Source organism: Balaenoptera musculus, chromosome 11 (assembly GCF_009873245.2).
Source record: "Balaenoptera musculus isolate JJ_BM4_2016_0621 chromosome 11, mBalMus1.pri.v3, whole genome shotgun sequence".
NCBI lineage: Eukaryota > Metazoa > Chordata > Mammalia > Artiodactyla > Balaenopteridae > Balaenoptera > Balaenoptera musculus.
The window spans coordinates 82688826-82715758 of NC_045795.1; the positions used below are offsets into that span (position 1 = coordinate 82688826).

Here is a 26933-nt window from a genome sequence, read left to right on the forward strand (position 1 = left end):
TACACAACCGGCAAGTCCCGGAGCCCAAAGTTCCGCCGATAGACGGAAGAACCGAAGAAGAGCGTTGACGTCACTTCCTGGGGCCCAGGATTGCCAGTAGTTATGGAGGAACGCGGAACGGTTCCTATCGAAACTGATTCCAGACGTAGTGCGGCGATTGTCACCCTGGGAGGAATTCTGTGGCTATATCAGCAGGGGCTGATTCCTCCGGGAGGAATATGCGAGTTCTGAAATGGGTTCCTTCCTGGAAAATAGCTCTTGTATTAAGAGCTAGAGCCTTGCCAGCAATAATTGAAGAGGGAAGTTTGGGTCTTGCGTTTCTCTTACTTAGCGTCTCTGTTAATCAGTTCTGTGTCAACTTGGCCTTAAGAAGGAACTCTGGGTTTGGGTCTGTCTAAAACTACTGGGCATCGTATAAAAGGACCTGATCCAGCCCACCTGATGCAAGCAAGTAAAAAGCCGTCTTCCACAATAAGTAACGAGAAAGCAGGTCAAGGGCACAATCTCCCCTTTAAGATACAGGTCCACTCTCGGCCTCAGTCAGAACAAACCTGGGAAGCATTAAAACTATTACTCTTAATATGTACTGTGCATATTATTTAAAATACAACTTTTTTGCATGTGCTCTTCAAACAAATCAAATTGGTGGCCTTCCTAATCTAGTCAGCAGCTGTTTGGTTTGGCCCCCATAATGTTAAAATTCTACCAACATTTAAAAGCCAGATTTCACACAAAAATCCAGACGTCCAGCTGATTTTGAAAAATATGTACACCAACATGCAACAGTCAGCTGCAGCAGTTGCCACTTCTCACTAATAATTTTCACTCCAATATGTCACAGACCCCACTATTCTAAGTACACTCTTCCTAATGTGGGCATTCACCTCACCTGTTTCCCCTACACTTAAGTATTTTACCCCACTGCAAGGAATCATGCCATAAAGGAATTATTTTTATTATTTTTAGCCAGATTTAAACTCTGCCCTTGAGAAGTTATGATCTTCTGATGATTTTATCTAACTTCTGTAAAAATTTGCATATTGAAACTTTTACAATTTAGTAATCTACACAGTAGTACTAAGTAACTCAGGTCATTTCAAACAGCTTAGCTAAGTAGCCTGAGGAGGAGGTCAGGTTAGGCTTGGAATCCCTCCCTGTTCCAAGACTTCTAATTGTACAGCTTGAGGTAAATGACCTAAACTTTCTAAAACTATTCAGCTCTCAGATGAAGATATTATCACCTTCTCACAAGGCTACTTGGAGAATTATTGTAGCACCTGTAAACTGAATCTGTAACTTTTTAAGGAAAGCATATACATTTATGCCATATGATTTTATAATGAAACAAATTATTCGTCAATATAGAGCTAGAAATAAAAATAAATGAAAATTTAACCCAGTGACATGTAATCATAAAGCTTTTAAATAGAAAACTGCCATCCAAGTCAAAAACAGAGAACATGTACGACATGTTCCCACACTATGATACTAAAACTCATTTTCAGTATTTATGCTTAATTTTGTTTTAAGCCTTAGTCTTTTAGGAGGGGGGAAAAAGCATTTTAAGAGGCATTAATATAAAAATATAGTCATTCCATTTCATTACCTTATTATGTTAGAGAAAATTAAATCAGTAGATACTTATTGTGGCTAAAGTATTAATTCAAGTACCATAAAATTTCCGTATTAGTAAATCTGCTACATATTTAAAAATTATTTCTACCTTACTACAGAACTACTTACTATCCTTAATATACTTTACAAAATTTCAGTGAGAAAAATAGACAATATATGATTTTATTAATAAATAGTGTGAAAGCATCAGTGATAACTGTTTAAACATTAAATTCTTTTAAACATCCATGTCTTGGCTTTAATGTTGGACATACTGGCCTCTATGGCACTGCAAGTAAACACACGAAAATACTTCCCATTTCCATGCACAGGTATTCAGCTATAACACCATTTACAAATTATTACGGACAAGATAACTTTTGCAATAATATTCATTTGGACAGCCACAATTAAGTGAATATTAGATCAAGCAAGAAGTAGGCTATGTTCAATATGCTCTAGACGTCAGGTTGTAGTATTTAATGTTATTTAAAACTTAATTTTCTTATTTTTTAAAAGGGACATTTTTTGTATATGTGGGCGCTCAAATGAAAACTGAAGAATGCATTCTTTGACCATAACAAAATTCATATACAAGAGGGTGTTTGCCTCCTCCTCTAAAAGAAGCAATATATTTTCTCATAATCTCTCTCTCCAGGCACCATTTTCCATATTACTAATGAAAATGCTGACAAGCACCAACCCCGAAATTCTGTCTTCAAGGGAAAGTTATAAAGTTAAAAAACAGTGGCTCATTATATAAAAAAAAGTCAAATTCCAGCAACACTAATGCTAAAAATGACATCTATTAAATTTCTTAGCATCCATGAAGTATATTTTCATGAGTTTTCTATTATGTGCAGATTTCTTTTCCTTAAGAAGTAAAATGAAGTTTGAATAGTACAGTCTGTGGTGTAGTGACATCAGCAACTGCCAGTTCTTGCCCATCAACGAGTCCCAATTCTAAAACAAAAAAAGTACAATTAACCCAAGCAAAAAAACTCAACAAAATAGATAATACACACATATACAAACTATAAAGAATCATGGGCTAGATAAACATCAAAAGTCAGTTCTCTTTATTTAATCAAGGTAGTATTATATTTGATTTCCTAGAGATTTTTTAATATTCTACTAAAAGAGCAATAAACGCTATTATGTTGCTAAAGATATAAGTAGGATGGTAGCACCATTTAAAAGCATTAAGAGCAAATCTAGAAGAAGCATTTATTACTTTTACTGGAAAAAAAAAGAAGAAATTGATTAGTATTAGTAAATATATTCATTTAAAATACCTTTCAATGTCTTGGAGAGATTTGGCCTTGTTCGTTCTTCAATAGAGGTTACTGACTAGAAAACAATAATGTAAAGCACATTAAGTGAAATTAAACTTTTAATATAATTTTGTGGGAAAAAATAAGAACTGAACACTGATCACCTGTAAGTAAAGTGTTCTATTTTTTCCCTCTAATGTGGCTGTGATAGCTGGAGATTTCATCTGCCTAAATTATAAGGAAAAAAAAATCAAAGATCACTTTTTAAAAAACAATCCTAGTTTTTAAAGTTTTTAAGTCACAAAAATTCTTCTACAACATAACAAAAGTCTTGAACACTTACAGAGAAGCACTATTGGTTAGATAATCCAAAACCTCCTGCAGTTTAGCTGATGGAGAAAACTGAATGTTTTGAGGAAGCTGGCTACAAGCTGGGCAGTTTTCCTAGATATAAAATAAAACACAAATCACAGTGGCACATGTACCAATAACAGTCTCTTTATAATGATGAAATGAAAATCAAGTTTTTTTATAATCATGCATATTCCCTATGTACAAATTTTTATGTTTTAAAACCTGCTTTTCCTAAAGGGCCATTTTTCCTAAATTATTTTGCTATACAGTATTTATTTCAGGATACAGTATTACAAAAGATATATCAGTAAGTAGGGTTCTGGAAGCTAGAAAATACTTAGAAAGGGTGTGGGCAATTTCATTCACATTTCCAGCCAGTAATTAATATTTAAAAATCAGGGACTTCCCTGGTGGCGCAGTGGTTAAGAATCCGCCTGCCAATGCAGGGGACACGGTTTTGAGCCCTGGTCCGGGAAGTCCCACATGCCACGGAACAACTAAGCCCGTACACCACAACTACTGAGCGTGCGCTCTAGAGCCTGCAAGCCACAACTACTGAGCCCACGTGCCAAAACTACTGAAGCCCGGGCGCCTAGAGCCTGTGCTCTGCAACAAGAGAAGCCGGCGCAATGAGAGGCCCATGCACCACAATGAAGAGTAGCCCCTGCTTGTGGCAACTAGAGAAGGCCCGTGCACAGCAGTGAAGACCCAACACAGCCAAAAATAAATAAATTTTTTAACATAATAAATTAATTAATTAATTAATTAAAAATAAAAATATGCATGATCAAAAAAGTTTTCATTAGTATACTATTACTAACCTTTCTCTCTGCTTCAAATGTGTACGTGTACAGTCCATCTACATCATTGAATACCAAGTAATTATTAAGGGGAATATATGCACTGTAATGAAAAAATGTTCATTCTTATGTAATTGAGCCAGATCAAAACACAGATTTACAAATATATTAAAAATGAAACCCATTACCTTGTGGCTATTTTAAAAACCTCAGTGGCACACACAGCTAAAGCGGAGAGAAAATAAAGGTGCTTTAACTCAATGAAAATTAGACATTTAAAATTAGAAGTTTTTTAAAAAGTCAGTTATAAATCAGTACAGATAAATTTACAAGGTTATTGATTACAAAATAAGTAGATAGGGCTTCCCTGGTGGCGCAGTGGTTGAGAATCTGCCTGCCAATGCAGGGGACACGGGTTCAAGCCCTGGTCTGGGAAGATCCCACATGCCGCGGAGCGACTAGGCCCGTGAGCCACAACTACTGAGCCTGCGCGTCTGGAGCCTGTGCTCCGCAGTAAGAGAGGCCGCGATAGTGAGAGGCCCGCGCACTGCAGTGAAGAGTGGCCCCCGCTCCCCGCAACTAGAGAAAGCCCTCGCACAGAAACGAAGACCCAACACAGCCAAAAATAAATAAATAAATTTAAAAAAGCAAAATAAGTAGATAGAAAAATACATATATAAACTCTTATTTTTAAAAACTGAGAAAGTAACATTTTATATTTGTTTTGTATACTCCAAATGACAGAGTACCACCTCATGTTTTTCTCCCTCTTCTTCAGATTACTGTGCAGCCTGTTATACTGATTAAAAAGAAATGGCACTAAAATGTCCCCTTACTACAGAGCACTTTATCTATGATATAATGTAAGAAAAAATATATACAGGGTCCAATAGCTTGTTTTGTGGTTTTTGGGACAGCTTGATTATACCACCATCCACCCAAGAAGATAAATTCCCAGAACACCAGTTTTCTGAGATCAAGTAGCTGCAGAAATATCAATTTAGGTATTGAATCAAAACCTGAAGGAAAGAAAACAAAATTAAGTAGTGGCCATTTTTCCTCACCTGCAATGGTTGCATTTGTGGAAGCTACTGCAGGAATGATTCGTTTTACTACCCCTGAAAAAATATACTGATTAAAATATGGTCATTTCTTTTAAAAAGTAGGTATCTTAAATTAGACAATATGATGATTTAATATCATTTTCCATAAGTTGATTTTTCAGGCTTTCAGGTCAGAAAATAGACTTAAGCTTAACTGAAACAACCTTCTTTCACATTCACATTATTTTCTATCATGTTCAGAATCTTAAGCAAGTTACAGTAGGAAAGAATAGTAAATTCTTCACACTGTTTCATATAAAGATGAGACAATAATATATTAATAACTGCTAAAAATTAGAGTGTTTATTTTGTTCCAGGAACAGTATGAAGATTAAATAAAATATTATGGAATTTTCATAACATCATGTTAGTCTTATCACTCTGATTTTAAAGATAAGGAAAATGAGGTTGAGAGAAATTAACAACATCCACAGCTATATACCTCATAAGTGATAGGGGTGGTATATGAACCCAGCTCTGCCCTAAAGTGCAAAATCTTAACCGATACAGTATACTATACTATACTCAGTAAGCTTTGAGTAAAATAAAGTAGGAGAATAACAGTTACCTAATTTTTCCTCATCTAATAGTTATAGCTGTTCTATTCACAAAAATTTAAAACAAACAGAAAAACTGTGCCTAATCATTTTGTTTCACCCTACAATATGGACTACACAAAATATTAAACGTAGTTCTCTATTTCTACCCCACATTTTTCATATCAGTATCCACAAATTAGGAATGAACAAAGTCCCACCTTAAACCATTTTTTTTAAGTACAAAATAAACATTCTGTAACTATATTTGTACTGTTCATTTTAGAAAACAAAAATTCAGAGAAAAGTAGCCATATTATCTTAGAGCATGAGAGAGCCCTGAAAGATGTGTTCCCAAGACTTCAGGTGTAGGCAGGTTTTAAAAACTTCAAAAAAAGGGAAATATCTAAGAAGGCGTGAAAGGAAGGCAGTTAAGTTTGGAAAGCTGTTTTAAAAAGTTAATTCTGAAAGGAGAAATAGGGAGGAGCTAACCTCATGATTACTGGAAGCTCTCCAGTGAACCACATAGAGCAGGACGTACTGGAAGGAGGAACAGGTAGTCACAAACAGGGAGGAGTTGAAGAGACACTGTCCAATAAAAGCAATGTGAAAATGATAAAGATACGCCCCTGTCCCCCACCCCTTTTCAAAAACTCTGGACTTCACTTCCAATTTGGCTTCTGTACTCCTTGTCAAGGCCCTCCATCTTCAGGCTGAGAAGCACACACCAAACCTTGCTAAAAGGTATGGAAGGATAAATGAGACTACATATTGAAATGAGTTTATATAGTTCCTGATCAGGACAAAGAGAATTCATTTTTTAATTCAAACAATTAGCAAATAAATGTGCACTATACGCCAGACACTGTTCTAGGTGTTGAACAGAGGAGCAGTAAAAAAAAATTATCTGTTCTTACAGTGATGGAGGAGTCCATTAGACTGGATGGTCAGGGAAGACCTCCTTGGGGAGGTGATAATGTGAGCTGAAATCTAAACCATGAGAAAGACCCAGCCATGCAATGACCTGGGGAAAGAGCAATTCTGTAGAGTAAACACCAAGGGCAAAGGCCCCCAGAACAGGGATGAACCAGAGTGTAAGTATGAAATATTCTTCGCATAGAAAAACAAGGCTACCATTAGTTCTGAGCAATTATGAAAAGGTAAAATAGTGAATGGCTTAGAAGTCATTTTCAGTTGAATGATCAGGAAATGGTGCAGTTCATACCTGAGGGATAAGCAGCCAACACTGAGGGGAATCCAAGGAAGAGCATTCCAGGTGTTAGGATCAGGAGTATTAAAGCTCTAAGGTGGGATCATGCTTGGGATCAAAGCAGGTCAGAAGAGGGGAACAAGGAGTGTGTAAGAGCAACAAGGAGTGTATAAGAATGGAATTTTCAAATGACAAACCAGAACATTAGTAAACATAAGGAAATAATCACAGGAGAGAAATGGCAGATTTTCACAAAGACAAAGCTCTTTCTGGTGAACTTGACGATCTTGGACAAAATTCTAGGAAGGGTGAACTGAGAGTATCTACATTAGGAAACACTGATCACTAAAACTGAGCATTATGATTGTTCACTGAGACAAGTCACAAGACTATGTCATTTAGTTACTGTGACTAGCTTTGCAACCCAAGGAAATGTGGAGGATAGGCTTCTGGAGAGCACCTGGAAAGGTCTTTCATGACATCCTTGTGAACAAGACAAAGAAACATGAGGTACTCAAGAAGCTATGATCAACAGAAGGAGATAAATCTAAAAGGGCCTGACCAGAAGTATGATTCAGATGTCTGTTCTCAGCTAGTTTAGTCTTGTTAAAATTTTTAATTAATTATTTGGAAAAGAGATAAAGGATATGATTATCAAAACAACAAGTGATATGAAGCTAAAAAGAATACACAAGTTGGCAGGCATAAAAGAATATACATATATAAAGAGAGAAAAGCCGGTTGAATTTAAGAATAAACTTATAAGGACCTATACTTGAGTATAAAAGAAAAAACTACCACCCCCCCCATAACTGCCAAATCTGTAATAGGGAGATGTGGCTTAGCAATTGTGTATGTGGAGAAAACTTCCAGATTTTAGCAGGCAGTAACCTGAAAGAATCAAAAGTAGAGCATCAATGTAAACAACAATAAAAACTAAAAAAGTCTGCTCTCCTCTAAGACTACATCAATGATCAGAAGTTTATCATACGACCCATCCTAGAGCACTGCATTCTCACCTGGATAGTTAAGAGAAGTATGGATAACTAAAATATGGTTAGAAAAAAACATGATGGGAACTTGAGTCATGAAACATGTCAAAGGGTTAAAGGAACTAGGAAGGTTGATGGGAGTGATAACGATTTGGAGGGTTCAATACGTTAAGGGCTATTACTTAAAAGAGAATTAAATGTATATACGGCATACTCTGGGACAATACTCAGACCACACTAAAGATGGAGATTGCTGCTCAACGTACAGAAGAATTGTCTTAACGATACTGTCCAAATGTGAAATAGACTGCCCCAGGAAGGGATAAATTGCTCTTCAGCAAAAGATGAAGTGAATAAATGGTTCGACCTGGATGACTTAGGGCCTCTTCCAACCCTAAGTGAATAAAATTTAATGATTTTATTAAATTCCTTCTAGTTAAGAAGTAGTATGGATTCTAGTGAACTCAGTTCCCTCCTACCAAATTTGGGGCACCTTTACTGAATCCCAAATGGACAGTACTATCTGAAATCACATCAATTATTTCCCCCAAGGCATCCCACCTCCTGAAAAAGGGATCATCCTAAGATCATAATTCACGACAATTCACTAACTTACCTTGAGTGAGTCTATACGTAATACCCCTAATGTTATATTGTGATGCTCTCTCCAGGGATTTTTGGAAAATCCACTGAATATGATCAGGATCATCGCCGTCTAATGGAACCCCTTCTGTCAGAGGAGAAAAAAAGGAAGGGAAGACAGAAACATGTAAACATAAATCAACTTATTTTTAATGTAATTATCCAAATAAATGATATAGACAAACATTTTATGTAATTCTGGATTATGAAATTAGGTTTATTACCTCCAAAAGGCTGCTCCTTAGGCCACTGCAATATCCTTACATATTCAATACAGTGTTCTGGTAGCCTGGGCATCGACGCAATGGTGCACATAGGAAAATTAACCTAAAACCACAGTTTGCCTTTTTTAGTGGATTTTAAACAAGAAATTACTTTAAAATGTAACTTCTAGTTATGATCTAGTTTGTAACACTTTCTTATAATTCATTTTAGCCTTCCACTTACAGAAACAAAACATTTTATACCATTAATAATGCTTCTGAAACTAACACAGAGGATCTGAGTCACTTCACTTAAGTTGATCTGCCTAAAAAAATAGGTTTGCCCTACATTTACAAAGTATATAAATTTAAGCTTTGTTAGAACATGGGAAGGAAAGGGCTGAATAAATTCTCAAATATGAGTACTCTATTATGTTTACCTAATATTCATATCTGAAGATATAAAATTAGCCAAAATAAAAACAAATTCACAGAGTTAAATCAATTCCAAGTAGATACTAATAAAGTTATTTATATTTATAAATCAGAATTCTAAATGCCCTTTAAAGTGGGTATGCAGATTAAAGAGCTCCATCTTTAGAAATATCATTCTTATTCCTGGTATCTTTATCTCCCTGAAACAATACAGGCAAAAGAAAATAGGTTACAGCTCTATCCCAACATATAACTTTGTAATTGATCTCTTGATCTCTACTCTCCAAATAAAAAAATAATACAAATGAATTATGAGAACAGTATCAAAATGATGATATTCAGTCTATATCTTTCCTCAAATAGAGCAAAATGTCATATTTTATCATCTTTCTTCTTAGCAAGATTTTTAAAATATGGTTACCCCTAATTAAAAATCCTAGGGCTTCCCTGGTGGCACAGTGGACCCCTAATTAAAAATCCTAGGACTTCCCTGGTGGCACAGTGGTTAAGAATCCGCCTGCCAATGCAGGGGACACGGGTTCGAGCCCTGGTCCGGGAAGATCCCACGTGCTGCAGAGCAACTAAGCCCGTGCGCCACAACTACTGAGCCTACGCTCTAGAGCCCGCGAGCCACAACTACTGAGCTCGCTTGCCACAACTACTGAAGCCTGCACACCTAGAGCCCGTGCTCCGCAACAAGAGAAGCCACCACAATGAGAAGCCCGCGCACCGCAGTGAAGAGAGTAGCCCCAACTCGGGACAACTAGAGAAAGTCCGCATGCAGCAACAAAGACCCAATGCAGCCAAAAATAAATAAATTTTTTAAAAAATCCTAAATATTGACTAGTCTTAATAATTCAACCCTTATTCTACCCCAAGATACTATAAAACAGATGTGGGTGCTTTTGTGATTACCTGTGGTGGGTACAGTTCCAGTGTGCATTCAACACAAGCAGTCATTCCAGGCAGAATCACCCGGGCATTTCCTTTAAAACCTTCTGTCCCCCCATCTATCAAAGGGACAATGGAGCTTGGATCTAATACACCATCTTCATAATTTAGAAGAGATATCTAGGAAAATTATTTGAAGGGCTTATAAGGAGAGGGGGATAAGAATTCAAAAAAAGGGAAATACTATCTAGTAATTCTGTAAGTCAATCACATTACTGAGTAATAATATAACAAACCAAGGGATTACATTAGTAGCAATTTACATCTTCACCTGAAAATTAATGACTGGCAAGAAACAGTGAACTACACCTATTACTGAAAATTGAATAAACTCTGATTTTTCAAAAATATGACACAAAAGTCTCATTTTTAGTACGTTAAGAGCAGCGGGAAGAACTTCAGGGAACTGTAAAAACACTAAGTCTTTACCAGCATGCCATTTATCCATCTTCTGGCTATGACAGAATCCAGTCCACATACAATTATATGAAATTCTACGAGAAAAAAAATGCAAGTTAAGTTTTTTAAAATGCTGCTGCACAAAATAATTCACAATTTCTAAGAAACACACAAAAAACCACTTTTCATTATAAAACAAACACACACAGCTTCTAGTCCTTGAGTAATCCTTACTCAAGAGAGCATACAAAAATGTACCTAATGGTGCCAACTAAGAATTAAAACGGTGCCATTCTCTATTCAGTCAACAACATTCCTGAAAAGCCAACACCAAGAAATGAAAGCAAATAAAGAAATAGCCTTCAAATAGCTAGCAATCTTCAAACAAATAGCAACTAAAAAAATAATAAGAATTTAGTGAGAATTTAATTTCAAGTGGAAAACTTACGTCGATAGAAAGTGTCGTTAAAATCCTGAATCTTGTTGAAATGTCTGAACATAAGTAAAGGAACTTAAGCTGCTAAATTTTTAACTTGTAAAATGAATTCAACAATTCCATAAGGATCAAATTATAAATGTATATTTAAAATAAGACATAAGTCATCAATGTTCAAAGCAGTGGAATTCAAGGAATCTGACAAAATGAACACAATCCCACCCCATAAAAAACCTTTTTTCTAAACACTACTCTCCAGTAAGCACATAGAGTAGTTTCTCTCTTCTCCAAACCTCTGTATCATTATAACTGTGTCTCTGTTATACGTTCTACTCTGCTTCAGTTCTTACATAAAACCATAAGCCCTGGGAAAACAGAATGTGTACCTTCAACCACCAGCACCAAGTAGAGAGGCAATAAACATTTGTTTAGTGAAGGGAACAGGCACATTATAGTTCCCATTTAGAAAGGGGATTTTAGAAGTTAATTTACTGCACAAATTAACACACTGTATACCTTAAATTTATAGTGTTGTATGTCAGATATAGTTAATTTAAAAAAAAGTTACTGCAAAGCTAATTTTTAGAAAACATGTTTCCAATAGCTTTTTCAGGTGCTAATGATTTGTTATTCGTTTTTTTCCCTTGGAGGGGGGGAAAGATGAATTTTCTTCCTCTCTCATTTAACTCAGTTTTCCAAGACTCTCTTTTTACCCAACCCACACCACATTTGCAGTCTTCCCCAGCCTGGAGGGTGCCAAGGGAACCCCATTCAAAATTGGCTGTGGGTGTAAATCATAGTAGTTAACATTTGAACAGCATTATGTATGCCAAAAAAAATTTTTTTTTATTTTTCTAATGAAGCAAATTTGTTTAGTAACATATAAATTACACTCTCCTAAAACAAATCATGCACTACATATTTTAGAAAGCAAAATGGAGAAAAGAGGGACAATACATGTTTGCTCTAGATTTTTTTATTCTGGCCTACAAATAAAGTTATAAAAAATACATTCAATTCTAGCCCTCACCTACTCAGACCTCTATTCCTTTTGAATGCCAGGCAAACAAGAGGCATAAGCTGCAGCTAGAAAAGCTAGAAAAGGTCAAAAGAGAACCAGAGCAAACACTGGAAGAACAAAAATAGCAGACGCAGGAGCCAGACCAAGAAATCCCACCTCCTGGATTTCCACAAAATACCCAGTTTCCCAGATCTTAATAATGGGGGTAGACAAAGAGTGTGCACACTTTTTTTCCCCCCTCTTTCTCCCTATAAGGACCTGAATTTGCAGTTTTAAATTTTATTTTTGCAAAGATAGTACACAGGTGTCCCGTATTTCTTTCACCTGGTTTCCCCCAACAGTTACATCGTATATAACTATAGTACAATATCAAAACCACACATGTGACACAGGTACAATGTGTGTGTAAAGCTCTGTCATTTAAACACATGTAGATTTGTGTAACCACCACAATTAAGATAAACAACTATACCATCACCAAAAATATCTCCCTCCTGCTACCCCTTTATAGTTACACCTATCCCTTCCACCATGCCTAATCCCTGGCAATCATTAATTTGTTCTCCATCTCCATAATTTTGTCATTTGAAGAAGGCTATAAAAATGCAATCATACAATATATGACCTGTTAAGATTGGCATTTTTCATTCAGCATAATGCTCTTGATATCCAACCAAGTTGTATTTCATTAGTTAGTTCTTTTTTACTGCTCAGTATTATTGTACTGAGTACAATAATTGTATATTGTATATACGGTATTAACTGTACCACAGTTTAACAATTCACCTATTGACGGATGTTTGGGTTGTTACCAGTTTTTGGCTACTGCAAATATAGCTGCTATGAACATCTGAGAACAAGTTTTTATGTAGACCTAGTACTCAATTCTCCAGGGTAAATGCCCAGGAATGAAAGTGTTGAGTCGTATGTAAAGTACATATTCAAATTTTTAAGAAATAGCCAAACTATTTTCCAGATGGCTATAGCATTTTATATTTCCCACCAGCAATGTACAAGTAATCCAGTTTTTCTGTATCTTTGCCAGCATTTATTATTATTTTTTATTTCAGCTACCCTAATAGGTGTGTAGTAATATCTCATTGTGATAATTTGGATTTCTTATAGCTAGTGATACTGAACATCTTTCATGTGCTTTTTGTTATCTTCTTTAGCAAAATCTCTCTTCATATTTTTTGTCCATTTTCTATTTGCACTGTTTATTTTTTACTTTTGAGTTATGAAAGTTCTTTATATATTCTTGATGAGTCCTTTGTCAGATAACTACTTCCTAAGTATTTCCCAGTGTGTAGCTTATCTGTTCATCCTCTTAACAAGATCCTTCCCAGAGTAAAAGTTCGTAATTTTGATGACGTTCAATTTACCATTTTTTTTCTTTTATGGATCATGTTTTAATGTGGTCCAAGGACTCTTCATCAAGCCCTACGTCCCAAAGATTTTTCTCCTATATTATCTTCCAAAGTTCTGCAGTTTTACATTTTATACTTAAACTTATGATCCATTTTGAGTTTATTTTTGTAATTTTGATGTTTGAGATTTATTTTTTTGCCACCAGAATTTAGTGAAGAGATTATCCTTCCTCCAGTGAATTGTTTTTGCACCTTTGTCGAGTATAAATCAGCCATATTAGCACATGGCTATTTCTGGTTTCTCTATTCTGTTCTGCTGATCTGTGTCTATCTCTCTGGAAATATTACAGTCTTGATTATTGTAGTTATATAATAACTCTTGAAATTGGCTAGTGATTCCTCCGACTTTATTCTTTCTCAGTATTATCTTAGGTGTTCCTTAGCCTTTCTCTATGAACTTTAGAATAATCCCGTCTGGAGAAACAAAAAACATTGCAGGAATTTTGATAGAAATTATGTTAAACTTGTATACAAATTTGGGGAGAAGTGACATCTTTAGTATGCTGAAGCATCTAATTCCTGAACATAGAGTATCTTTCCATTATTTAGATCTCCTTTGATTTCCTTCATTAGCATTTTGCAGTATTCAGCATACAAGACCCGTACTTATTTTGTTAAGTTTGCACCTAAGTATTTCTCCTTTTTTTGAGTGGTTGTAAATGGCACTGTATTTTAAATTTCACTTTCCATGTGTTCACTGCTAGTATAGAGAAATACAATTGATTTTTGTATCCTGTGGTATTTCCAACATAACAAATCCCATTTCCTAAATTTCTATAAAATACTAAAAGTTCCCTGGATCTAAAGGTATGGGAATCAACAAAGTGTGAACAGTCCTTTTTTAAAACATATTTCTTATAAAAATATATTTACTCTGACACACCTTCTATTTAACTAATAATATACTGACTCTTTACTTTGCCTGCTATGGTAAGGCGACACAAAGATTAATGGGGGGCTTCCCTGGTGGTGCAGTGGTTAAAAATCCGCCTGCCGATGCAGGGGACATAGGTTCGAGCCCTGGTCCGGGAAGATCCCACATGCTGTGGAGCAGCTGGGCCCATGTGCCACAACCGCCGAGCCTGTGCCCTAGAGCCCATGAGCCACAACTGCTGAGCCCGTATGCCACAACTACTGAAGACCGCGAGCCTAGAGCCCGTGCTCCACAATGGGAGAGGCCACCGCAATGAGAAGCCTGCGCACCACGGCGAGGAGTGGCCCCCGCTCACCGCAACTAGAGAAAGCCCATGTGCAGCAACGAAGACCCAATGCGGCCAAAAATAAATAATAAAATCAAATAAATAAATTTATTTAAAATAAAGATTAATGGGATCCAGCCTACAAACTCAGAGTCTAGTAGAGGAGATATGCAACCGAAACTGAAATTAAGGGCAATAAGGCAAAAAAATGATGGCACTGGCTACATTTATAAAATTTATACAACCTTAAAAAGAAAAGATTGGTAGGACATTAAGTGTTACCAGCAGATATCACAGTAATAAGCTTACTGCTGCTGCTTATTTTCCTTTTGCTTATCTGTATTCTCTATGTTAAATAGCTCTTGTATAATGATAATAATAATAATAAAAAGCTTCAAAAAGTTAAGTATTAAGTAACTTATTTGTCAAAAGGATACGGAACTACATTGCAATTAGGAACTCTGTCATTTAGAAATTCTGCAGCAACTTCAGCCTTAGGTCTTCCAACATCTTTAGGCCTACAGGAAAAATTATATTTAAATTATCATTCACAATATAAATCTAGATTATCTACATAATCTACTTTCACACATAAAAATATCCATGGTGAGTTTATTTGGAGGCTATTTAGAGGAATATTTTTACCTAAGTATTTCTGATGAAAAATTAGTCATTCAACACTGAATGTCAACCCTTGTTGATATTCCAAATTAAGTATTTACAAGTATTGACAAGTCTAATTAAGTATTTAAGTAAAAATATAAACAGTGCTTTTTTTTAAGATAAAGCATAATAACAGCATGTTTCCTAGCCACTTCTCACTATTGTGTTTCCCAATGTAAAAAATTATCCCAGATCCCGAGATTTCCAAGTATTTGCCCTGAACCCCAGAACTTCAAGGTGTTACTATGCAGGTCTTGGCTGAAATAAATTCGAGGGGTCCTAGGGATGCAAGAACGTTCATTTATCCCCTTCTTCCCATGTGTGCTGATTAAGTAGTAACTTTTGTGTCCCATAAGGCATAACCGTGTTTTTGAAGGAATAATTCCAAAGGCATTATCTAAAATTGCAAATGTTACCAATATTTTCAAGAAGGTAAAAATTAAAAGACCTCAAAAGGTCATTCCTAGATAATAACCATAGCTACAGACAGAAAGGACAGGAATTCTCTCTTCTAACCTCAGTACAAATGGTATTTTCTTTCCTAATATTTCCTCATTCTCCTCACAGAAACAAATCACTCCCTCATGTATACATAACAAGTTCTTCATTACTACTTTTTCACAACATATTTTTGGTTATATACATAGGTCTATCATACTAGACTATGAACAACTGGAAGAAAGTTACCATATTCTTACCTCTTTGTACTGCTTCCTACTAAGCACAGAGTAAACACTTTAAAAATAAACGAATATTAAAAAATCAATGTGCCTAATAGAAATCATATTTTATTTAAAATTGGAATAAAAAAAATGCTCTAACAGGTCAATTTTCTCCTCTCTAATAAAGCAGTATGCTTTTTTGAATCAAAACTTCTGATAAGAGTTTTATTCTGACTTTGTCCTAACTTGCAATAGAAGAGGCTCTAGCATAAGTCAAGCAACTTGATTTCAGTACTGCATTCAACTACTCTGGACAGAGCTGTTTAGGTGTGTAAAGATGATAAAATAGAGTTTCAAGAATCTTTTAGGTTGTGCATTGTATGTGCTTTCATAATAGATCCCAAATAAAAGAACTCCTAGATGGTTTCTGTGGGAACTGCTACTTTATCATTTCAGAATTAGGGGATTAGATTGCTCTACCTAAAAACTGCACTTTGAGCAAAATGGCCTTTTACATACATCATCCTTGCAGGACACTGTGGCCTAATTACCTAACCTGGAAAACAAGTACCTACCCTGGGGTTTGCTCTGAGATTAAAAGAGGTAATATAGATAAAGAGCTTAGAAAGTACTTAATATATCCTAAGCACTCCACAAATGTTAACTGTCATTATGATCTTCAATCATTATTTCAGCCCGAAATTAAAGGGCATGGCCTATTATCAATAACCAATCAATTTGGTGGTGTCTTTTTCTTTCCTTTTTTTTTTTTGAATTTTATTTTATTTATTTTTTTATACAGCAGGTTCTTATTAGTTATCCATTTTATACATATTAGTGTATATATGTCAATCCCAATCTCCCAATCAGTGGTGTCTTTTTTAGAGCAGTCATACACTAAAAATTTGTCAGACTGGAAAGGGTCCACAAACTTTTTCTATCAAAAGGAGAGAAATTTCGAGGTTTAAAAAAATAAACAAACAAACAGAAACCTTAAAAGTTAAATGTAGGGTTCACACTACAATTACAATACTTTATTAACTTGACTTAGTTTAACCCATCCTTCAATCTCTTTAAGATTTTCCACAAACTTAATTTTATTTTTTCTGCTAACCTAACCTCATCCTGCATACCTAGGACTATTTGAGTGCTTTCTGTCAGTACTCTATAAGCACCAGAGAGAGAGAAAAAAGTCCTTATCTCTCCGTATCTGTAATTCTTTGATTAACAAATAGATACATTTATCTAAGCCATTCAAGCCCCTAAATACTACATACTAAAATTTACTAATGAACTTTTCCTCATATCTGCATATAAGGCCTACTTCCAGTTTTTAAAGTCACTTCAAACAAGCTGCTCTTAGATTGCCTTCTGTATGTCATGTATGCCTAAGGTAATTATCCCTCTTTGTTCCATTTCCCTTGCTCCTGGGTTTTCTCTCCTTAACTCACCATTTTCTTTCACCTTCTATAAAAAGTTCAAACTCTGTCACGACTTCATTGCCCCAGAGTCACCACTCAAATCTTGGCTCATAAGTCCCCACCAATATATCTCACGAGGGCCTAATATATAGTTATGGTTCTCTTATGAAATCAACAGAAGGAAAAGAGCTGCACTCATTGTCTTCAGGGCACAATCACCCCAAAATCACATACACCTTTTGGAGATTTCTTTAAAAACAACAAAAACATATATTTGCTTACAAAACTGCTTTCACCAGAATGCCCAAAATTTTGCTGCAAAATTTTACCTAAGATGGGAGTGTATTTATTTTCTTAATAAAATTAGTGCTATCCTCTCAGTGGTTTTTAAAATTATTAAACTGCAGTGTACTCAAGTTCAAATGATTATCACAATTTTAAAATAAGATATTAAAACTTACCTAAATAAAAATTGCCTATTTAGATTGGAAACATCTATAGTGTCCATGTCTATAACATGAATCTGTCTAAAACCAGACAAGCCCTGTGGGAATAAAAAAAATCCAATTAAGCAGAAGTTTCCTCACATCTGAAATTTTAAAATTTCTTTTCAATGGTCTTAAATCTACAAATTCTCAATAATAAATTCTGCACAATCGTTTTCAATGGTTAAAGAGTCTTACAAGATATATAAAATTCAGGGTTCTTGTAAAGGTCAAAAAAGTATAACTACTCAGTTTTAAATAGTCCATATCCAAAAGAGAATAACTCAAAATTTCTATAGTTGTTTCATAATCCCATAAACACGTTTGTAAAGTTTGTTGCTTTCCTGCTGCTGCTGCTAGATATTTTAATTTTACTAGTCTTACTACTTAACTGTATTTGCTATTCTTTTTCAGAATATTGTTGAAAGTAATTCCTACAAGCTTTATCTTAGTTTACGTAAGCATGCCGCCATTCAGAAATAACTATAAGATTATATTATAAACACACACACACACATAAGTATATACACTGCACATGTAAAAGAAATATCTTAAAAGTAGAGTCAAGAGCAAGCAATCAAACAGCTAGAGAAAAGCAACAAACTCTTGTGTTTCCATGATAATGCCACATATTTTTAACAGTACAACCACTGTTCAAATTTACCAGCAGAAGCAAAAGATTAAAAAAAAAAATAGATCTCAAAAATCAATTATGCTTTGCTGGTCTTGGTCAGTTTACTTATGTAATCAAACTGAATCACTTGGCAATAATTTCCCCATTTTTCTGCCCCTCTTCATAGCAAGAAACTCTCAAAAGAGTTGTCCATACTTTCTTTCTCAAAGTCCTCTCTTGCACTTGCTGTAAACAAGCTTTCACTCCCATCACTCCACCGAAAACCACACTTGTCAGGTCATCAGTGACCTCCACATTGCCACCTCCTATGACCAGCTCTCAGACTCTCTGACATGACCCATCTCAAGTGTTTGGCAGGGTGTGGATCAATTCCCTTCCTGAAAACACGTTCTTCACCTGGCCACCCCACTCATGAGAATGTAAACACTTTTTAAAAATTGGTTTCCCATTCACCACACTCATGAGTTTTACTCCTAATTTACTGGCCAGAATTTGGAGTGCCCTTGTGCTTATTAGTTCTGGTGATTTCAGACAATCTCATAAGATAAAGCATCATCTAACAGGTATCTCAAACTTTACAGTTTCCAAAACCAAAGCCAATCATTCTTGCTCACCAGAACCAGCAAATCTGTTTTTTGCCCAGCCCCCCTCACTTCAGTGAGTGCCAACTCCATCCTTCCAGTTGCTCAGGGCGAAAACCTTATCACGTCATCCTTGACTCCTCCCCTTCTCTTACGTCCCACACCAATCCATCAGCAAATCCTGCTGACTCCATCTTCAAAACACATCCATAACCCGGCCACCTCTCACCACCTGCAGTACTACCATCCTGTTCCAAGTCACTCTCACCTCTTGCCTAGATGACTGCACCTTCTAACCAGCCTCTCAGCTTCCTTCTCTGTTCTCAACACATCAGCCACAGTGATCCAGGTTAAAGTCAGATCGAGTCAACTCATCTGCTTAAATCTCTCCAATGACTTCCTGACTCAGAGTAAAAGGCAAACTTCTTACAGTAGCACCTCAAGCCTTTTGGGATACTCACTCCAAGCCCCTCCCATTATCTCTGATATCCTCCCAGAAAATGCCCCTCCTTCCTCACTTCTGCTTCAGCTATAATGACCTCCTTGCCCTCCTGGAACATAAACAGTTATGCTCCCACTTCACAGCTTTTGCACCTGATATTCCCTCTGCCTAGAATGTTCTTGCTCACCTTTTTGCTCAAACAGCACCTTTTTGTGAACCCTTTCCCTTCCTGCCAGGCTATATATTGATATCTTCCATCCTTCCTTTCTCCATAGCATTTATTACCATCCGACATACTACATAGTTTACTTGTCTTTTCCCTTCCATTAAAGCAAAAGCCCCACAAATACAAACACCTGTCTTGTTCGATGCTGTAACTTTAGCATCTAAAACAGTACCTGGTATACAGAGAAAGAGGCTGAATAAATATTTGCTCAATCAATAATATTAATGTCATATCCTTTTTTTTAGAATGAGACTTTGGGGGCTTACAATCAATTGAAAAAACATGTATGTATATCTCTTTTGTATTTATGTGTGAAACAAGCAAAGTAACAAGTGGTAAAACTGAAAACACTTAGTTTTCTTCTTTTTTTGAGTAAGAGGTTATTACAATGCAATAAATAACAAGGCCACTCCTAAAGTTGCTGGATGACTACTCTTCAGATCTAATCTCCAATTACTTTACATTTAAAACTGGTATCTATCACATTTGCAAATAACAGCTTTGGAAAAAGTTAACTATTTAGGGGATTTGTGCACACAATTTGTGCATACAAAACCACTGCCCGTTCCTCCATAAATCCTTTGGCTCTCATACTGCAAGGGTATTTATGTCTGATAAGGTACTGTCATTTTGGCACCCTATCACAGAGCACATCATACATGCTGCTATTTATTTTGTGAGAGACTTGTCTTCCCAATGATATTTCAAATTAAGGACACAGATCATGATGGCTTACAATGCCCACAGAACCCAGCATAGCTGACTACCATGAAGCGTATTAAGTTTTTGCAGTCTCCCTCGGAGTGATGTTAGTGTTTCCCAGCAAAATTAATGTGGCTGTTTATATTTAAACTTTGGTCCCAAGGCTGACATTTTAGGTCCTTCATCTGGCTGTTACCTGCTTCATTTTCTAAGAAGCCTACTCTAGCATTTCCACTTTCCCACATACTAATCATAAGGCTGGCATACAACAGCTGCACATCAATTCTTCCCTTATCCATTTTTGCTAAATAAACTGATAGTCTTGTAAAGAGCTACTGCTGTAGTTATCAGAAGTCAATGAAACGGACTTCCCTGGTGGCGCAGTGGTTAAGAATCCCCCTGCATTGGCAGGGGGATTGACAGGGGTTCGAGCTCTGGTCCGGGAAGATCTCACATGCCGCAGAGCAACTAAGCCCGTGTGCCACAACTACTGAGCCTGCGCTCTAGAGCCCGCGAGCCACAACTACTGAGCCCACGCACCACAACTACTGAATCCCGCATGCCTAGAGCCCGTGCCGCGCAAGAGAAGCCACTGCTATGAGAAACCCGCACACTGCAACGAAGAGTAGCCCCCGCTCGCCTCAACTAGAGAAAGCCCGCGCACAGTAACGGAGACCCAATGCTGCCAAAAATAAATATAAATTAATTAATTAAAAAAAGTCAGTGAAACTAATTAAGTCACAAAGTATGTATTTCCAACCAGTACATAGAAACAGCTTCACTAGATAGTACCCTCTCTTAAGATAACAGTCATTTAAAACAGATTGACCAAAAAAAAGAAAAAGGTTTAGCTCCCCCAAATTTTATGGGTATACTACCATATGGTCTTAAAAAAATTACTGTATGATTAGATCATGTAATCACTTAACGGTTCAGTGAAACACCTGACTAAGAACTGATGGCCTGGATTGGATTCCAGGCACATCACCATAATCCAGAAAAAACTTATCATTTAACATCCCTGAACCTGTGTCTCCCTCTATATAAAATGAGACAGTGTCCTATCCAGCTAAGTGGGTTATTTTCAGGGACAAAAGAGATAATAAATTCTTTGAAATTACATGTTAAATACAAGTTACCAGTTTTGTTATTTACTTCACTGAATTAATGAGCTCTTTGCAAGAGGAAGCACAAAGATTTGTTGGATAAAAAGCAGAGAAGAAAAGAGAAGTAAGAATTTCTATTAACAACTTTATAGCCGAGGACTTTAGGGCTTAAAAAGTTAAGTTACATCATCATTTTAATTACTATCTGGAATTTGACCTGCTAAACTTATCTAACAAAGGCTCAGGAGAAACGGTTAACAATCATAACAAAGAAATGACAGAAAAGGAAAAAGGTTTAATTATCATAAAGAAAAAAATTCATATTATATATTAATATTACCAGATTTTTCAGGAGCTCACATCCTAAGCCGCCAGCTCCAATGACTAGAACTTTACACGTATCTAACAAAAACTGGAGAGACTGTAAAGAATGAAAAGGCATATTAAAATCTAGTTGATAAAAACCATAAGTACCATCAATAAAGCAACAAACCATAAAATAGCTTCTGAGGTTTCCATGAAAAATGCAACTGACGATAAAGAACAGCCTCTGTAGTTAATAAATTATATTAAACTTATGAACAAAGTAGAACCAGAAATTCTATAACCCTAACGATTTCTGAGAGTTCCAACTTTAATGTTTTTAAATTGACTTTTATTGTATGAAATTAAAAACGGTATTTCTAACAAGAAAAACTACGCCTAGTTAAGAGCTGTCTTTTTTTTTTTTTAATTTTGAAAGGGATGGAAAGCATCAAACTAAATTATTTATCTGACTTCTTAAAAATAGAAAAGTGTAAAAATTATAAGAACTGAAGATCAAGCACTGCACAAGGTGTTTAGAGGTCTTTAAAAAAAAAAAAGGCAAGAACAATAATAGCTGCTTTTGAATACAGTGGGTTAAACTTACAAAACATGAGATGACAGGAAGAAAAAACAGACAAAGCTCTTAGAATATTGCCTATCAGCAGAAACAACCACTGAACAGAAGTATCTTAAATTATGAGGCCAAAAAAAATTCAGAAGCACAAGAAAATATGTTGGATTATCCAAAGAAATTGGAGAATACTGTCAATTCTGTCTAAGATTCAAGGAAAGAAAAGTTATTCAGATAAGACAATGAGTCAAACCCAAGAGTCTGAACCTTAATTTCAGGAGCAGCACAATACTTCTATTTCAAAACATCTCTTCATCAATACAAAAGGACAAAAATTTACTGTAAAATTTACTGTAAAGGAATATTTCCTACCTTGTAATAAAAAACAAGTTGTTTCTAACTGAACATTTGCTTTAAGTCAGACACTACCAGTTCCAAATTCTATTCCTCTATTATACAGCAGTCACATATTTTTTATACTTTTTTAACATGCAATTAATTATATTCAATTCTAAGCAAAGATGCTCATTTCAAATAAACTTCAAAATTTAAACAAGCACATCTATATTCCTGTGAAAATTAAATTTCTCATAGCAGGGCTAAAAAGGTGTGTCTCAAAAGTAATTTTAAACTGGAATTTTAAGTGAAGTATAACTTAAGAGGTTACGAAGTCATTTTACTCTTGAAAATTTTCAACATATTACATGAGAAATGTGAAAACAACTCAAATATTAGTCATTCAAATAAAATCAGTTGCAAATATTCCATTTAGTATTTCAAGATAACTTACACAATTTTATTAGTATTTTTATTATAAGAGTAAATTAAAAAGGAAGCATTTTATTGTTTTTGAAACATAAAACTATTAGAGGAGTTATTTAAAAATAAACGTTTCTCACTTCAGTGCTCGGTTCGAAATCAGGGTGTGTGAAGGGTCCAGATCGCTCGAGGAACTTCTTTACATGGTTCCAGCGACCTTCCCAGTCTCCAGTGTCCCCACACCCACCATCAACAGCCATTCTGCACAGAACACAGTAAATTCAGCTGCAAAGATCAGTATGAAAAAGCCACACCTACAACTATTAAGGTTTCCCCAAATGAAAAGGTAACCACACCAGACCTGCTCAAATAAAAAGGATAATGTTCCATGTGGTTATGCTTAAGCTTTTAATGTCTTTTCTTGCTATTATACAGTTTATTTAAAGGTAAGAACTGCACATGTTTGAGGAAATAAGTCAGTCGACATGTTTCTGGGTTCCTAAAACAACCTAAGATCAAACTTGGGATACTGGTCAGTCGGTGAGAAATGGGCTTTCTAAACATTTGTAATTTACTAAAGATCACTGCAAACTGCCCAATCTGTTCTAAGAACACACTTGGAACAGGAAATATAAGCTACAAGGAAAAACAAAATCCAAAAAAACCCTCCACTTCCAGAATCCTAATGCTTGACATCTAACACAATTCATGTGTCCTTTCCAAGTCTGAAAGGTGAGACTTAAAGATTATTTTTCATGAGAGGAACTTTCACACATTTTTCTCTGAGAGGTCCTAATTTTCAAAAAAGAATCTCTTAGGACTATGAAGTGGTTTCTGTTGCCACTAAACACAAAGAATGTTTTAGGTTATAATTATGCCACAGATAGGCATTACCATCTAGAAATCTTTTAGAACATACAATTGAGTAACGAGGGACTCCTCTTAACAAAATACATGTATTTTCTACTCATTGCCAAGACTCATGTTCGCTGTGATTATTTTTAATTTTCAAATTTCCTATAATCCCACAATTTCTACCTTCAAACATATTAGTATATCCAAATTTTACAAAAGGGACCAAGTATTGCCTAGCAATAAAGACCATAGGTTTTGATGTCACAGCTGGGTTTGGTTCCACAATTAATAGCATTGTGACCTTGAGCAGATTACTTAACAGTCATAAACCTCATCTGTAGCTTGTTTGTACCTATTTCTTAAGGTCAGAATGAGGATAAAGAGATAATCCACATAGAGGTTTTAGTACGATACTTGGTATATAGTAAATATTCAAATTGTGGCTGTCATTTTAAAGTGGAAAGGAAATGAAAGGTGATAAGAAATGTGAAACTAAACTTGTTCCAAGTCCTCTTGCAATTGAAATTCAACTTTCTGAGGGAGATACCTAAAGACTCTAAGGCCCTGCTACTGGGAATTGGCCCAGAAATTAATACTAACTCACCACGCCCACTGCAAGAGTACTTTCTTCCCCTCCCATGAAAGGAGGAAAAAAAAATATGTGGTGTTGCCCAGGGTGGAAAACACTTCGTTTAAACCTGTCTCACCTGCACAAAACTAAGCATCTGATATGAAATAGGGTGTGTAATTAACGGAGAAAAATAAGCTCTTTGGAGTCAACACTCTCCTTTAAGAGCCAATGATTTTGCACAAATGACTGAAGTGCTTAGTACAATACCTGACATAAAGTTCTCATAAAAAGTTTGCAATTAATACTATTGTTTCAATGTTTACGAAAGACCCAAAACGGCCTAGTGTCCGTTTCATGTGTTTTAGTAAGATTCCCTTCTCACAAGGTCACGGCTCTGACAATTTGGGATGGAGGAAGAGGGGGGCGCAAGGGTCCTTCCGCAAGCCCTTTAGGTCAAGCACCCCGGCGGGCCGGCGCGGGATCTGTGCGCGCTACTCGGACCCGGCGCCCGCCCGAAACAGAGACCAGGAGGGCCCGCCGGGCCCCTGGGGCTGCGGGCGGGGGTCGGGGGATGAGGCGGCGCAGCCTGCGCTCCGGGTGCCCCCCTCCCAGCCCCCCGGGCCCGCTGCGGCTGGTCCCCTAGGCCTGGGGTGGGGGGAGGCGGGGGTCCCCGGAGAGGGCCCCGGCCTCCCGGCAGCACTAACTTCTCAGCCAGCAGCTCCTCTATTCTCCTTCTTTTCTTCTCCCTAAAAGAAAGAGAGAATAAAAGAAGGGTCAGCATCACGCTACACACTGGGCGCCGCGAGGGGATGAGGGGCGAGGGGACGGGGCGGAGGGTGGGGGGGACCCCGGGTGGAGGCGACGACCGCCCACCGCCGCGCTCTCTCACAACCCAGCCCGGCCCGGGGCGCCTGCAGAGCCCGGGTACTTACGGCTCCTCGCCATCCGCCATATTGTTCTCCGCCTCTTCCCAGGCACCCCCACGGCGGGAGGAGCGAAGGGGCGGGGCGAGGCTGGGAGGGAGAAGGCGGGGCCGGCAAACGGGGCGGGGGCCGGTGAAGGGGCGGGGACGACAAAGAGGGGCGGGGAAGGAGGGGGGAGGGGGCGGGGAAGGAGGGGGGAGGGGGCGGGGAAGGAGGGGGGGAGGAGGCGGGGCTGGTGGGGCTGCCTGTGCCAGGCTCCCGTGGCTTCAAAGACATCTTTGTAATTAAAATCTTGATTAAATACACTTAATTAGAGAAAACTAGTGTATAATGTTATGCTGTGTGAGAATACAGACGTAATACACTATTTGTTTATACTACATTATTTGTTTATACAATTTATGTATATGCAAAGCATCTCATCACCTAAAGATAAATAGTGATAGAATTTTGGAATACTTTCTTCCAGAGTCAGAGATAGGTAGATATGTAGGTAGATAGATAGGTGTGTGTGTGTGTGAGTGTGTGTGTGTGTGTGTGTGTGTGTGTGTGTATATGTCCCCGCACGCGCATGCGTGTGCTTGTTTGGATGGCTGGATACAGAAAAACAACCATGTTCAAAAATACTTGTGTGCGCATATATATATATATATATATATATATATATATATCTCCTTTCTTGGAGTGGGACAAGAATGAGATTTAGAGTCAGAAGGAACAGTTTAAATCCTCAACTCTCCACTGATTAACTATGAGACCTTGGGCACTTCTGTCTTCATTTGTAAACTGGGGATGATAATGTTCACCTTGTAAGACTGGAATTAAATGAAATCCATAGTGTTTTCAAAATATAAACCCTGATCAGCCACATCAGCATCATTAGAGAACTTGTGACAAATGCAAATTTTCAGGCCCCACCCCCAACCTTCTACTAAGCTTTGGATGATTCTGTGCAAAATAAAGCTTCAGAACCACTGAAGTGGAATGAATGCATAAAGCCTGATAGGCACACAGTAAATGTAGCTGCTATTAATAAATTATGATATTTAATCTCCTCTTTGTCCTTTATTATCCCCCAATCAGGTTTAAGTCAATAGTGTTCATTGAACTGAAAGTCAGGGCCAGGCAGTAAACGGAGGGATAGAGTTCACAGTCCACAGTACTTAACAGGAAACACCAGCCTCTCTCCAGGTCACATGTCTCAACATCAACTAAGAAACCTCTATTTTTGCCTAGACTCCTCTGCAGATGGAAACTACTAAGGTTCTTTTTCAAAACAGGCTCATGTGTGCTGGGTCCCCAGCAATGCTACTTTTAGGAGACCTTTCCATTAGTGGCAGTGAGCATCACAACCCCCTCAAATGGTAAAAACCAAAGGGCGCCTTGGAGATCACATAGTCCAAACCCACATACTTCGTGAGGAGGAAGCT

The 26933-nt window shown here is 36.9% G+C and overlaps 1 protein-coding gene across 2 annotated transcripts; it reads right to left on the reverse strand.

The window, feature by feature from the left end:
- Positions 1-1778: 1778 nt before the first annotated feature.
- Positions 1779-25579, reverse strand: UBA3 (ubiquitin like modifier activating enzyme 3). Of its 2 annotated transcripts, XM_036869458.1 has the most exons (18): positions 25513-25579; positions 25285-25326; positions 23295-23415; positions 21859-21939; positions 17804-17886; positions 15034-15114; positions 10962-11005; positions 10544-10608; positions 10079-10234; positions 8750-8852; positions 8500-8613; positions 5107-5160; positions 4231-4267; positions 4064-4145; positions 3232-3332; positions 3053-3116; positions 2910-2964; positions 1779-2577 (listed from the first exon to the last, which is right to left on the reverse strand). In XM_036869458.1, exons 1-18 carry the CDS (start codon positions 25530-25532, stop codon positions 2489-2491), a joined length of 1392 nt encoding a protein of 463 aa, XP_036725353.1. In that variant the 5' UTR covers positions 25533-25579; the 3' UTR covers positions 1779-2488. The 2 variants fall into 2 exon arrangements, with proteins under 2 accessions (XP_036725353.1, XP_036725354.1); XM_036869459.1 differs by lacking the exon at positions 25285-25326 and having other exon boundaries at positions 25513-25573.
- Between the last annotated feature and the right edge of the window lie 1354 nt (positions 25580-26933).